This window comes from Eleutherodactylus coqui, chromosome 9 (genome assembly GCF_035609145.1).
Source record: "Eleutherodactylus coqui strain aEleCoq1 chromosome 9, aEleCoq1.hap1, whole genome shotgun sequence".
NCBI classification, from domain to species: Eukaryota; Metazoa; Chordata; class Amphibia; order Anura; family Eleutherodactylidae; genus Eleutherodactylus; species Eleutherodactylus coqui.
Genome location: NC_089845.1, coordinates 47,790,236 through 47,804,835, shown reverse-complemented (window position 1 = coordinate 47,804,835; position 14,600 = coordinate 47,790,236). Strand labels below are relative to the sequence as shown.

Genomic DNA, 14,600 nt, shown 5'->3' with positions numbered 1-14,600 from the left:
TGAAGACGCCGGACCGCCGGGATTCAGGTAAGCGCTGAGCGGTTTGTTTTTTTAACCCCTGCATCGGGGTTGTCTCGCGCCGAACGGGGGGGGGGGGGTTATAAAAAAAAAAACCCGTTTCGGCGCGGGCCAACCCCTTTAAAAACGCACCTCTTCAGGGAAGCATACCAAATCTCCTGACCTAGTCCCTCGCCCCTCCCTATGGTGCTCCACCCTGTTTGCCGTCTGATAAATGATCTGTACATAAAACTTCCTATTGCCTGTGTTCCCCACCCCTTGCACCTCCTGTACCACCCTCAACCCATTTGTGTCTAACCCAATGTACCTCACATTGTAATTGTTGTATTGTTTTGCATTTGTCCATGCCTGAAAGCGCTGCAGAATAAGTTGGCGCTATACAAATAAAGATTATTATTATTACATAGCAGTATTTACTGTGGTATCGCAATGCAGATCCGTTTGTGTGCAGCCGGCCTTCAAATGATTAAGCTGAGTCCCTCACTGCTAACTAGCATGTGTCTTCCAGAAAGTTAATGATTTCTATGATGCAGGTTGTGCTGCTTAATCTTTTAACTAGTTTTTGTGGCTTCGCTTCTCTTAGCTTTCCACTCTTACATCCTATTAAACAGGCAGCGAGAAGTGTTGTAGCAATGACACATCCTAATTACAGCAAACATACAGCTTGTGTCTAAAACTTTTATATCCAGTAGTATAAATTGGAGATTTTGTTTAACCCCTTAATTACTTAAATAAACATTTAAACTTTACCAACATAATACCGTGTTATATCATAGATAGAGATGAGTGAGTATACTCGCTAAAGGCAATTGCTCGAGCGAGCATTGCCCTTAGCGAGTACCTACCCGCTCGAGACAAAAGGTTCGGGTGCCGGCGGCGGGCAGGGAGCTCCGGGGGAGATCGGGGCGGAACGGAGGGGAGATCTCTCTCTCCCTCTCCCCCCCCCCCCCCCCCGCTCCTCCCTGCTGACTGCCGCTACTCACCGCTCCCCCGCGCCGGCACCCGAACCTTTCGTCTCGAGCGGGGAGATACTCGCTAAAGGCAATGCTCGCTCGAGCAATTGCCTTTAGCGAGTATACTCACTCATCTCTATCTATGATATAACACGGTATCATCTCTAATCATAGAACTTTAGGAAGAGAACGGGGATCCCTACACTCCAGTGTCTTCCTTACTTTTTGCTTTATTGAAAGCAATGAGAAGAATTATTTTTTACTTAAGCCGGATTCACCTGAGCGTAAGCATATTTGCGTGTGATTTTTGCGGTACACTTTTGTGGAATGGGCTTGAGTATTTGCGTGCGCAATTCATGCGCACAAAAAAAAAAATACACTGATGTTCTCAGCCATTGAAATAGCCAATTAGTGTAACAAGTTCGATATGTTCTCTTTCCTTACGCGGATGTGCAGTAAAATAGAGAATCCTGCGTATTTTTTTGAGTAACCGAAATGTGCATGCCATATACACACATCTAAACTAACCCAATGAAATCAGTCTGTTCTATTCTCTGCATATTGTGTGTGAAAATCCTCTTGAGTACCGGTGCCCAAAGCTGTCCCCAATATTCCATGTGTGGTCTGACCAGGGACTTGAGGAAGATCAATGCTCTCATCATGCACCCCTAGATCTCTTTTGATGCTCCCCATGATCCTATTTGCCTTGGCAGCAGCTGCCTGACACTGGTTGCTTCAGTTAAGCTTATACCATGTTTCCCTGAAAATAAGACAGTGTCTTATATTAATTTTTGTTCAAAACGGTTTAACTTTTTTACATGTATAGCTGCCTGGACACTATTTAAATTGACTATTTTAATTAACTGTTAGCAGGGCTTAATTTTGGAGTAGGGCTTATATTTCAAGCATTCTCAAAAAGCCTGAAAAATCATTTTGCATCCTCAAAAATTCTGGAAAATCATGCTTTGTCTTATTTTCAGGGTATGTCTTATTTTCAGGGAAACAGGGTAGTTTCTCCAAGTCCTTTTCTATGTCCGTGTTTCCCAGTGGTTTCCCACTTAGTGTGTAATGGTGACATGTATTTCCTGCCCATGTGCAGAACCTTACATTTATCAGTGTTAAACCTCATTTGCCACATTTCTGCCGAAACCTCCAGCCTATTTAGATCCATTTGCAGCCGTATACTGTCCTCTCTTGTGCTACTTTGCATAGTTTATAACCTGCAAATATTGCTATTAACAAGGTTGTTAATAAATATATTTAAAAGAATATACCCCAGTACTGCCCCTTGGTACCCCACCAGTAATGGTGACTCAATCAGAGTAGGTACCATTTATAACCCCCCTCTGCTTTCTATCACTGACCAGTTACTTACCCAGATTCTCATCCAGACCAAGCATTCTCATTTTATATACCAACCTTTTATGTGGCACAGTATCAAACACTTTGGAAAGCCCGGGTACACAAGATCCAATGGCTCTCCTCGCTCCAGTCTGGAACCTACGTCCTCGTAAAAGGTGATCAAGTTTGACAGGAGCAATCTCTCATAAACTCATGCTAAAATGGATTAGTGTTGCTCTTCCTGATCCGCCAGGTGATAAAATTGGCCAGATTTTCACGAAATCGAATGCGGTCAGCCTGAACCAATTTTTGGTGATAAGCGGAGGAAAATTGAATTTCCCATAATGTCTGCTGCAGAGGTCAGTATGCAGTCAATCAGCCGCCAGGGTACCTTGCCGATGTCACCAAATGTGTCCTGCTTATTTTATATGGGCAGCAGTTTCATTGGATGTCTGCATCTCATGACCCAGGCATATATAACACAGTGTAAACAGCGGCCATTTACAGTTAAACACAGGACACATAAACTCTGTTGTTAACAGGGCAGATATTCTACAGAGGATATATTGTTGCTAGTGTGAAAGCGTGTATATCAGCAGAGAACTTAAACAGGCTTCTATTGGAGGGTACAGAGAAAATACTGCATCATGTTTATATGCCTGTGCAGGGTACTGGTGTATCTTGACGCCACCAGGAAGTAGTGCTGGAGAGAACACTGACAGCCTGGTGGCACCCCCTGTACCTGATTGGCTGATGACAATGCTCCCCTGGAGGTCCTGGAAGGCCAGTATCATCCTCCAGTCCCAGCTCCCGGCCAACAGTTCTCCCCCACGCTGCTGCTGTCAGTCAGGCTGGCTCCCCAGCCGGCCCCAGGTGTAAGCAGCTTTCACTGTCCCAGGCTCCCCGGGGATTTTGTGTAATTCACGCTGCTGCACTGTTGGCCGGCCCTTCTGGTGGTGTTCGGGGCCGCGTGCCCACACCGCCTGCCCTGTCACCTGGGCGCAGGGGAGCCCCTGTTCTGGTGACCTCCCCTGGCTGCCTGAATCTTGCTTGACGACCGAGCATGCTTCCTTGGCTGCCGTCGATCCAGCAAGGCTGGGGGCAGTTTCCCCAACACCTCCCTGAGTGGAACCTGCTGCTGTCAGACTCCCGCCCCAATCAGCTGCTGGGGTGGGAGTCTGATAGCATTTAAACGTGTCTGTTTTCCTCGAGCAATTGCCAGTGAATGTTTGTCTCTAGGCTACACCCGAAGATACCCATGATATTCTGGAAGATGGAATTCATGAACCCTTGAAAAAGAGCAGGGCATTGCATAAGCCGAATGGCATAACGAGGTACTCAAAATGCCCAAGAGGTGTAGTAAAGGCTGTCTACCACGCATCCCCTTCCCTTATACGGATTAGGTTGTAAGCTCCGCTCAAGTCGAGCTTAGAGAACCACTGGGCCCCGGAAACCTGATTGAAGAGGTCAGGGATGAGAGGAAGCGTGTATTGGTTTCTGACGGTTATCTTATTTAGCTCCCGGTAACCAATACAGAGTCGGAGACCCCGGTTCTTCTTCTCAACAATGAAAAACCTGACCCTGGGAGTCTATGGTGGGCGCGGGGTTTTTCTTCGTTTTCGTGGCCCTTTTCATGCACCATGTATTCCTAATTACTTTTTTTTTTAAATCTGTCACTAGGGCTTATTTTAGGGGTAGGGCTTATATTTCAAGCCTCCCCCAAAAGAACTTGAAAAATCATGCTAAGGCTTATTTTTGGGGTGGGTCTTATTTTGGGGGAAACACAGTAGCTTATAGAGCTAAAAGTAAGTGATAGTCTCTTTAAGCCACATTCATATAGTGAACTTTGGTGCAGTTTTTAATTCTTTTGCTTTCTGTGAAACCTGAGAAGAGATTTTAACATTCTATCTTTAGGCATATCAAACAATGACACTGATAGCTCGTTAGAATTTGCAACTAATATCCCAGTATGGAGCCAGTAAACAATTATTTCTCCTTGGCTTTGATCCTATCCCATAGGAATATCAGGGCAAATTATGTCACTGGCTCCATGGTTACCACAGCCCAAGACCCACACAGATGCAATCTAGTTGATGTCTAAATGACAAATCAATTTCTTTGGAGGGACTCCCAAGGGACCTTTTAAATCGGTGGTATTTTTCCGTATTATACACCGCATGTCATATTAATTCTGCACCAAAATCTGTAGGTTCCGTGCAATTTTTTTTTTCAAATTCTTTATTTATTTGTTTTTTAGTATAGAGCTGCCATTTAACATTGTCCAAATGCAACATCAAAATACATGTTTACATATTATCTCAGGTTTTTCCCCGCAACAGCCGTAAAAAGGGACTGGATAAAGGACATGTCATTCTAAACATAAAATAATTAAGTACCAGTGAACTACCGTGTTTCCCTGAAATTAATCACTGTCTTATAATATTCTTGCCTCAAAAAAGGCAGTGTCTTATTTTCGGGGGGTGTATTATAATACTCATCTAGCAGCTGGTATTTAGGTCCCTCGCGCTGGTCTCCGTCGCTGCTGCAGGCTTCCGTGTCCTTGTGTCCAGTTCTGCCTGGTAGCGAGGCTTGAATATCCCGCCTCCAGCAAGCTAATGCTCTGAATGGTTGATCGAGTCAACCAATGAGAGCTAGTGCTCGATTAACCAATCACAGCCATTCATTGAATGACATCATTGTCATTGAATGAATGATGCCGCAGCCCAGTGCGAGGACCCGAACCCTGGCTGCTAGGTAAGTATTGTTTTGGGTTTTTTTTACATGTAGTGTACCTAGGCTTATTTTTGGGGGAGAGCTTATATTTTGAGCCCCCCACTCCGTCCACTTATTATTGGGGTAGGGCTTATTATCAGGGAAAGCACGGTAATTGAGTGTTAAGTAGAGATGAGCGAGCGTACTCGCTAAGGCATACTACTCGAGCAAGTAGTGCCTTATGTGTGTACCTGCCCGCTCGTCTCCAAAGATTCGGGTGTCAGCGGGGGAGAGCGGTGAGTTGTGGGAGTGAGCAGAGGGAGCAGGGGGGAGAGAGTGAGAGAGAGATCTGCCCCACCCCGTTCCTCCCCGCTCTCCCCCGCCGCCCCCCCGCCGGCCCCCGAATCTTTTGAGACGTGCGAGCAGGTACACGTATAAGGCACTACTCACTTGAGTAGTTTGCCTTAGCGAGTACGTTCGCTCATCTCTAGTGTTAAACCTAAATGCACCCTTAAAAAGGGAGTTGTCTTCTATGTGGATTTTGATGTGGAATGAGAATGGCTTAGTTATGCCAGCAATTCCGCATCAGAATCTGCAACGTGACTTGCAGATTTTGTTGTGGAATTCAAAGCGGCGGATTAAAGCTCATTTTTTTTTGGTGTGGAATGCACAAAAAATTCCACCCATGTGAGAGTCCTTAAATCTTCATGAAGAAACCTCATTTCACTGAAAGGATCATTTAGCCTTCAGATAATTAAAAGCAACAGTTAACAAAGTCCATTTGTAAATGTTAGGCTCTCTAGACATTACATTTGCGCCATGTGGCGGGGGGACGTATTTCTTTATTTAGAAAGCATACACTATAAAAAATGAGATTTAAATAGAGATGAGCGAGCGTACTCGGAAAAGCACTACTCGCTCGAGTAATTTGCTTTATCCGAGTATCGCTGTGCTCGTCCCTGAAGATTCGGGTTCCGGCACGGAGCGGGGAGCTGCAGGGGAGAGTGGGGAGGAACGGAGGTAAGATCTTTCTCTCCCTCTCTCCCGCCCGCTCTCCCCTGCTCCCTGCTGCGACTCACCTGTCAGCCGCAGCGGCACCCGAATCTTCAGGGACGAGCACAGCGATACTCGGATAAAGCAAATTACTCGAGCGAGTAGTGCTTTTCCGAGTACGCTCGCTCATCTCTAGATTTAAACATTCCAATTTTTTCGTTCATGTGTTTATCTTTTTGGGGTATCAGTTATTCCTATGGATGGGAGTTTATCCAGACTTAAAGTGACCTGAACAAACAAAGATGTCCGCAACGTTTCTGACTACCTGATGCACACGGTGTATAGTATGCATTGGTAGTCTAGGGTCGAGAAGCGTATCATTTCTCCTTAAGGTGTGAGAAGACTTATAAGGCCATCCATGCTCCTCTCAGAAATATGCAAATAGGGAAGATGGAACAATACCTCTTCAGCACCACCTGTTGGAGGGCAGAATTCCTGCAAGTCAATGTCAGACTCTATATAGGTGGCACTGGAGAGGTATTGGCCCATCTTCCCTATTTAGAAAGACACTACATGCTGATCTGACCGCCTAGCACTGTTCATGTGGGCAGCACTGGTAAATCAAAACAGCATGTAGTGTCTTAGACTAATGTTCCATACTAATACATAGTTTGCATGAGGCAGTCAGAGAAGGTGTGCGGCCATCTTTGTTTGCCCAGAACTAGAAGGTTGCTTTATACGGACAGTAACTTTTCAAACCACTTGTGCTTATGTGGTAGCCTGTATGATAGCTAGCAAAACTGCTATTTACTTAAAATGAGAAGATAATGTGAAAAATTGACCTAAACTCCCAGTAGACCAGGAAAACCCAACAAAATTATCCGATCAGGGCTCAGTCAGACGAGCGAATTTTAAACTCATGTATAGGCGTGCTTTTAAAGCAGATCTATTAGAACCAATGCTTTTCAATGAAAGCGGTCACATGTCCGTTTTTTACATGTGTTTAAAATTTGTCCCGGGAAAAAATAGGACACTTTTTTCGATTAGTACAAAAACGCAGTTTTTGTCTGAATCGATGCAACTTTGACAATAGGAAATCCTATAGTCAAAGCCCTTAAATAAGCCCTATCTGCAGGAAACAAATAAAAATTATGAATACATGACCTAGAAGCGTGTTGGGCTGCAGCGTGTCTTCTTCCCAGGTCCCCAGAACTCTTCTTATTCATGTTCTTCTTGCTGGGGATTGAAAAATTCCCACATCCTGGAAGTTCTGCCTCTGATTGGCTGAGCGCTTTGACCAATCCCTAGGCAGAAGAAAAGGAAGAGCCGGACACCATTTCTATTTGATGTATTGTTTTCTTTCTTGCAGCTTAGGCTTCTAGTCGGTGTAGGGCTTATATTTTAAGCTCCACCCTGAAAATCCCTGTGGGAGTTGCCTTCATCTCAGTACTTTCAATGGAGAGGCAGCAGCACTTGCCCCATTAATAGCAATGGGATAGCTGTGACAGCTGTGGCAGGGGATTCCGTCATCCCTGCGGGGAGTCCCCTCATCACTGAACACTGTGACAGCACTGTGGCTGAAGAGCGTGATCTTTTCCATAGGTTTTCAATATGGCTGGGCTGCTGCCACATTGACAACAAGGTGAAACCCCTGGATGTGACAGCATCCAGGGGTTTCGCATTCAAGGAATCCCCTGCTGCAGCTGTCACAGCCACTGCAGGGAATAGCGATCCTCTCCCACTGCTTTCAATGGGGCCGCACTATGTGTGCGAATTTTACCTTCGTGTGACCGCACAACAAGTGGGAATAAAAACACGTCTGAAGCTTTGGTCATGCGTTTTTTTATACATAAATAAATCTTGGTATTTGTATAGCGCCAACTTATTCCGCAGCGCTTTCAGGTAATTATTACTTATTACCCCCCACCAAGCTGGGTTCTCATTTTACCGACCTCGGAAGGATGAGTTAAAGGGGTTGTTTAAAACGGGTTTTTTTTTTCAAACCCCCCCCCCCCCCCTCGCGCTCCGGTGACTTCTTACTTACCTGCTGAAGATGGCCGCCGGCATCTTCTCCCTCGGTGGACCGCAGGGCTTCTGTGCGGTCCATTGCCGATTCCAGCCTCCTGATTGGCTGGAATCGGCACGTGACGGGGCGGAGCTACACGGAGCTACACGGAGCCTCATTGAGAAACGAAGAAGACCCGGACTGCGCAAGCGCGTCTGGACGCCATTAGACGGCAACCATGGAGACGAGGACGCCAGCAACGGAACAGGTAAGTGAATAACTTTTGATAACTTCTGTATGGCTCATAATTAATGCACAATGTACATTACAAAGTGCATTAATATGGCCATACAGAAGTATATAGACCCACTTGCTGCGGCGGGACAACCCCTTTAACCTTGAGCCAGCTACCTGAATCATTCGGAGATTGAGCTTGCAACCTTCAGGTCGTAGGTGAGAGCTTACACTCTGCGCCACACGAGGCTCATACATGTGTTTTGCGTTTCGGTTTCACGGACCTAGACACCCTCGAATAAATTGCTCGTCTGACTGAGACCTCAGTAGAAACATTTCCTGTATTAAACTGTGGTTTTTGCTTTGCTGTTTGTGGTGCTGCTGTATCTGAGATTATACAGAGTTTGCATATAGTAGACTACAGTGAAGAAAACACCCTCCATTTCATACAAAACATGCACACCCACCTTTAATTACATGCTAAACGATGACATGTTCATTATGCACACAGATGATATTAATGCATTCTCGTAAATTAGTTGTGAAACACTCCATAGTAATTGCCCCAAACAGGAATGCATAGACTTAGGCCGCCTGCAGACGAGCGGAAATCCCGCCGCGGGATTTCCCGCGGGATTTCCGCCGCTGAAAGTCTGCATAGGAGTGCATTACAATACGCACTCCTATGCAGACGGCCGCGGTTTGGCCGCGCGAAATCTCGCGCGGCAAACAAACCGCGGCATGTTCTAATTTTGTGCGGAGCACGCACTCACCTGGCCGCCGGCTCCGGTCTGCGCATGCGCCGGCTGCGCGGCAGCCGGCACATCAAAGAGCCGGGGCCGCCAGGCGCGGGTGAGTACGCGCTCGCCCCTGCAGGCTCTGGGGTCGGATCGCGCGGCGAGATTTCTCGCTGCCGGATCCGACCCGCTCGTCTGCAGGCGGCCTTAAATGAGGCTGCTTCATACATGTACCAGCAAAGTCTATTATTATTGTCTCAGAACCTGGCATACTGGAGGATCCTCTTGTAAACACATATTGAAGGCGTTACTTCACTGTCACCTTTTTAGTGTTTTTCCTTTTTTTGAACTTACAAAAGTTATTACATTTTATATAAGGTTTACATGACGGTTAAACAGGCATTTTTGTGTTCAGCCATTGTTAGGGCCGTTTCAAAGGTCAGTTCAACAGATGTCTACATTTCTTTATGGATATGTCTGAGTATCATAGGTATGACTTATAATGTTTAAGACATGTATGACCTATTGGTTGTAAACTGTTTATAACAGATTATGACTGGTAAGATCCCTGGGACATTCACATGTTCTGCGCCCAATGTTGTGTACCTGATCCTGTGCAGTAAATGTCCTGTTGGGGGTCTTTATGTTGGAGAAACAAGGCAAAAACCTCAAGCAAGGATGAGAAGAGAACGTTACCTGTGGCTGAGCATTTTTCTAGCCAAGGACACAACATAGAACATATGAAGGTTACAATATAAAAGGGCAATTTAAAATCTCAAGGTCATAGAAGAATTTGGAAGTACAAATTTATGACCATCTTTGACACGCTTAACACAGGCCTAGATATTTCATGAGGCTTCATGGCAGAGTGGACCATATGAGAAAAGTAAGGGTGATTTCACATCTGTGTTGGAATCTCTGGTCCAAGGTTCTGTTGCAGAATAATGGAAGAAAAAGGTCTGCATGCTGAGCTGAAAGTGAATGGACTCCATTATAATCAGTCTGTTCGGAGTTTTTCAGTTCTGTCATAAGACGAAGCTGTTCGGCCACAGGGCTTCCCCTTTCTTGCTCCCCGCAAGAAACAGGAACTTTGAGCGCAGATGTGAAACCACCCTAACAGAACAAAGTTTTAATAATATTAGATCCATCCTACAGTTTAAACCTTTTGGATGTGGTGTGTTCAATATACAATACCTTTCTTTAGGTTTTAGACACATTATATGGGTTTTTAACATTAGGATTCATCTAGACAGTGGCGGGGGAGAGCGGGGAGGAACGGAGGGGAGATCTCTCTCTCCCTCTCTCCCTTGCTCATGGCCGCATCTCACCTGTCACCCGCGCCGGCAGCCGAACCTTTTCTTCCGAGCGGGGAGATACTCGCTAAGGACAATGCTCGATCGAGTAATTGTTCTTAGCGAGTATGCTCGCTCATCTCTACCGGATAGCAATTGCGATTTCCGCAAGTGGATCTTAAATTGCAGCATGTTCTATTCCTCTGTGGAATCTGCACGGATGGCTTCCATTGAAGCTGTCTGATTCGCAGCCCATCCACAATTGACTTTTTAAAAAAAATCTGTACTGCGCATGACCATCGGTGAGCGTCCACGGTCATCCGCTTTACAGAAATGACAGGAACGCAGGTTTACCAACCAGGATCAGAGCTTCCACTGTGAGCTCCCGCATGCGGAATCCGACCCACCTGTGTGAGACCATCCTTACTCTCCGCTTTAGTATTCTAATGGACAAATGTAGGTCCTGTGGATGTGACAGAGAGCCGAGTATGAAGTTTTCATTGTCCCGTCTACTTTAGTAATCTAATGAATTAATAAGGCACTATGAATGTGACAGAACCTGAAAATGGAGTTTTCATTGTCCCACTCTTTAAATGAAAGCATTTTAAAGCGTAGACTATTTTGCAGCCATGGAATTAATAACAGGTGAACAAAATAGGTATACTAGGCAAATGACCTCATACTATTAGTAATCGTAGACGTCTTATCTTCAAGCCTTAGAGCTAAATATTTAAGGCAAAACAATGTGAGCCACCAGCTACGTTTCAAGTATACATTGTCTAGGACTTTTAGTAAAAGAATGTTGTTTTGGGTTAATCCACGTAAGATATAGCAAACCAACTGCGTCTAACTGGTTTCGATACTACATACCTGGTATTCTATTCAGTGACACCCAGTAATGTTCATCCGGACTGTAAGTGTCCTTAGACCATTTCAGTAGATCTAAAGCTCTCGGATCTTCTAGAATAAATTTGGTAAATTCCCTTGTCAGAGCAACGTATGCCGACCCAAAGTATATGGTGATATTATGAGGAGGGGGAGGCTTTACAATGTTGGTCCTCCGCACATAAGCATGTGCTATATCCTCACGATGGACATATTTGGTGCGGGGGATGGCATGATTTGGAGGCAGGACCCCGGGAGTGATATTTTTCCCATTAAACTTTTTTAAATGTTGCACAATCTCCTTGTTAGTCTTCAAAGGGAAATCCTGTCCACACGTATTGATCACATACTTCCAGCGCACCTCTGACTTCAGCAGATCCTTCATGCAGTTCAGATCCGCCTGCAGTCTCGATATTCCAGCATAAACCACAGGCTCCATTTTTGAGGCGAGAAAAGCATTAGGAAAGCAATTTATAAAATCGTCGACCGCCTGCAAGTAATCGGCACTTGACTTCTCATCCACATGGATACAGTATACATTTTGGGGCATGTAGATAGCCCTAAACAGTTTCTCGAATGTGTCAAATTCCTTGTGTACTGTCATCACATAAGCTAGAGGAAAATGTGCCTCTGCATCGGAGAGAGGAGCTGTGATGTAGTGCCTGTGCTTGATATAATCTTGACAGTTATACCTTTCAGACGGGTTGGTCGCTGGGAGTTCAAAAGGGGATTTTCGTCCATTTAAAAGTGCATCACAGGCTTCCAGTAAAAGGATTCTTTCTTCCGTAGCATTCATTCTGTGGGAAGATTTCCACTTTGTAAGACTGTTGTTATAATATAACAACAGAAGAGCAACACTTAGTATCGGAATAGGAAACATGCATCGCATCCAAGAACTCATCATTAAATAGGATGGTAATAAATCTTATACCTCCATCGAAAGGTCCCTTTCATCTTCTGCATACCCCCGGATTGCTAAATGGTGCATTGTCTTTTCTTTGTGGAAGCCTCCTTTCTGGCAATGTCATCTCTGTTGGGTTTCCAGCAGCACCAGTCGATGTTCTCTCCCTTTCTTCATATGATTTTCTGCATGAGGCTGTGATGACCTTCTGTTCACTTTAAACATTTGCATATGAAAACCCTTAGTGCGCTCATTGGTTAAGGCTCTGGCACCCAGCAGCATGTCACTGACTGCTCTAATCTGTCCTTTCCCTTTTCCTTGCATATGTTTCACCAGCAAGCCCTGCTACTGAATCTGCTCTGTACTCAAGAATACAGTAGCATCACATTAACGAGCAATTACAGCTGCAGACACATCGCAACAATTGTATCACTGAGGTCTGCTGCTCGACAGGAAGTTTCTTCTACAAATACAATAATATTGTTGAAATTAGTATTGTCTGCCTTTACATGTCCTGCTTTTAAATTAATTCTTTATTGGGTTTCAAAAAAGGGGTGCATAGAATGCGGTCCAGGGGCCACATGTAGTCTACAATGCCGTGAAGAGGAGTGGAACATAGCAGAGCAACAGGAATGGATAAGTACTAAGGGTGCACTGTGTAGCCATGTCTGGGTCCCCGATATATTAGGACAAGTACTAAGGGTGCACTGTGTAGTCATGTCTGGGTCCCCGATATATTGGGACAAGTACTAAGGGTGCACTGTGTAGCCATGTCTGGGTCCCTATATATTAGGACAAGTACTAAGGGTGCACTGTGCAGCCATGTCTGGTCCCCTATGTATTAGGACAACTACTAAGGGTGCACTGTGTAGCCATGTCTGGGTCCCTATATATTAGGACAAGTACTAAGGGTGCACTGTGTAGCCATGTCTGGGTCCCCTCTATATTAGGACAAGTACTAAGGATGCACTGTGTAGTCATGTCTGGGTCTTATATATATATTAGGACAAGTGCTAAGGGTGCACTGTGTAGTCATGTCTGAGTCTCCTATGTATTAGGACAAATACTAAGGGTGCACTGAGTAGTCATGCCTGGGTCTCCTATATATTAGGACAAGTACTAAGGGTGCACTCTGTAGCCATGTCTGGGTCCCTATATATTAGGACAAGTACTAAGGGTGCACTGTGCAGCCATGTCTGGGCCCCCTATATATTAGGACAAGTACTAAGTGTGCACTGTGTAGCCATGTCTGGGTCCCTATATATTAGGACAAGTACTAAGGGTGCACTGTGCAGCCATGTCTGGTCCCCTATGTATTAGGACAAGTACTAAGGGTGCACTGTGTAGCCATGTCTGGGTCCCTATATATTAGGACAAGTACTAAGGGTGCACTGTGTAGCCATGTCTGGGTCCCCTCTATATTAGGACAAGTACTAAAGGTGCACTGTGTAGTCATGTCTGGGTCTTATATATATATTAGGACAAGTGCTAAGGGTGCGCTGTGTAGTCATGTCTGGGTCTTATATATATATTAGGACAAGTGCTAAGGGTGCGCTGTGTAGTCATGTCTGAGTCTCCTATGTATTAGGACAAATACTAAGGGTGCACTGAGTAGTCATGCCTGGGTCTCCTATATATTAGGACAAATACTAAGGGTGCACTGTGTAGTCATGTCAGGGCCCCCTATATATTAGGAAAAGTACTAAGGGTGCACTGTGTAGCCATGTCTGGGTCCCCTCTATATTAGGACAAGTACTGTTAGGACAAGTACTGAGGGTGCACTGTGTAGCCATGTCTGGGTCCCTTATATATTAGGACAAGTACTAAGGGTGCACTGTGTAGTCATGTCTGGGTCCCCGATATATTAGGACAAGTACTAAGGGTGCACTGTGTAGCCATGTCTGGGTCTCCTATATATTAGGACAACTACTAAGGGTGCACTGTGTAGTCATGTCTGGGTCCCCTATATATTAGAACAAGTACTAAGGGTGCACTGTGTAGCCATGTCTGGGTCTCCTATATATTAGGACAACTACTAAGGGTGCACTGTGTATTCATGTCTGGGTCCCCGATATATTAGGACAAGTACTAAGGGTGCACTGTGTAGCCATGTCTGGTTCCTATATATTAGGACAAGTACTAAGGGTGCACAGTGTAGCCATGTCTGGGTCTCCTATATACTGGGACAAGTACTAAGGGTGCACTGTGTATTCATATCTGGGTCCCCTATATATTAGAACAAGTACTAAGGGTGCACTGTGTAGCCATGTCTGGGTCCCTTATATATTAGGACAAGTACTAAAGGTGCACTGTGTAGTCATGTCTGGGTCCCCGATATATTAGGACAAGTACTAAGGGTGCACTGTGTAGTCATGTCTGGGCACCCTATATATTAGGACAAGTACTAAGGGTGCACTGTGTAGCCATGTCTGGGTCCCTTATATATTAGGACAAGTACTAAGGGTGCACTGTGCAGCCATGTCTGGGTCCCTTATATATTAGGACAAGTATTAAGGGTGCACTGTGTAG

At 45.2% G+C, this 14,600-nt stretch overlaps 1 protein-coding gene across 2 annotated transcripts in view; it reads right to left on the bottom strand.

The window, feature by feature from the left end:
* Nucleotides 1-12,235, bottom strand: part of LOC136579064 (N-acetyllactosaminide beta-1,6-N-acetylglucosaminyl-transferase-like) — a 65,333-nt gene extending 53,098 nt beyond the window's left edge. The window contains exons 1-2 of one of the 2 annotated variants that reach the window (XM_066579354.1): nt 12,102-12,235; nt 11,156-11,967 (exon numbers count right to left, since the gene is read on the bottom strand). In XM_066579354.1, coding sequence (XP_066435451.1) covers nt 11,156-11,967; nt 12,102-12,133 — 844 coding nt within the window. In that variant the 5' untranslated portion in view covers nt 12,134-12,235. Of the gene's footprint in view, nt 1-11,155 lie in introns of both variants that reach the window. The other variant, XM_066579353.1, reaches the window with a different exon arrangement.
* Between the last annotated feature and the right edge of the window lie 2,365 nt (nt 12,236-14,600).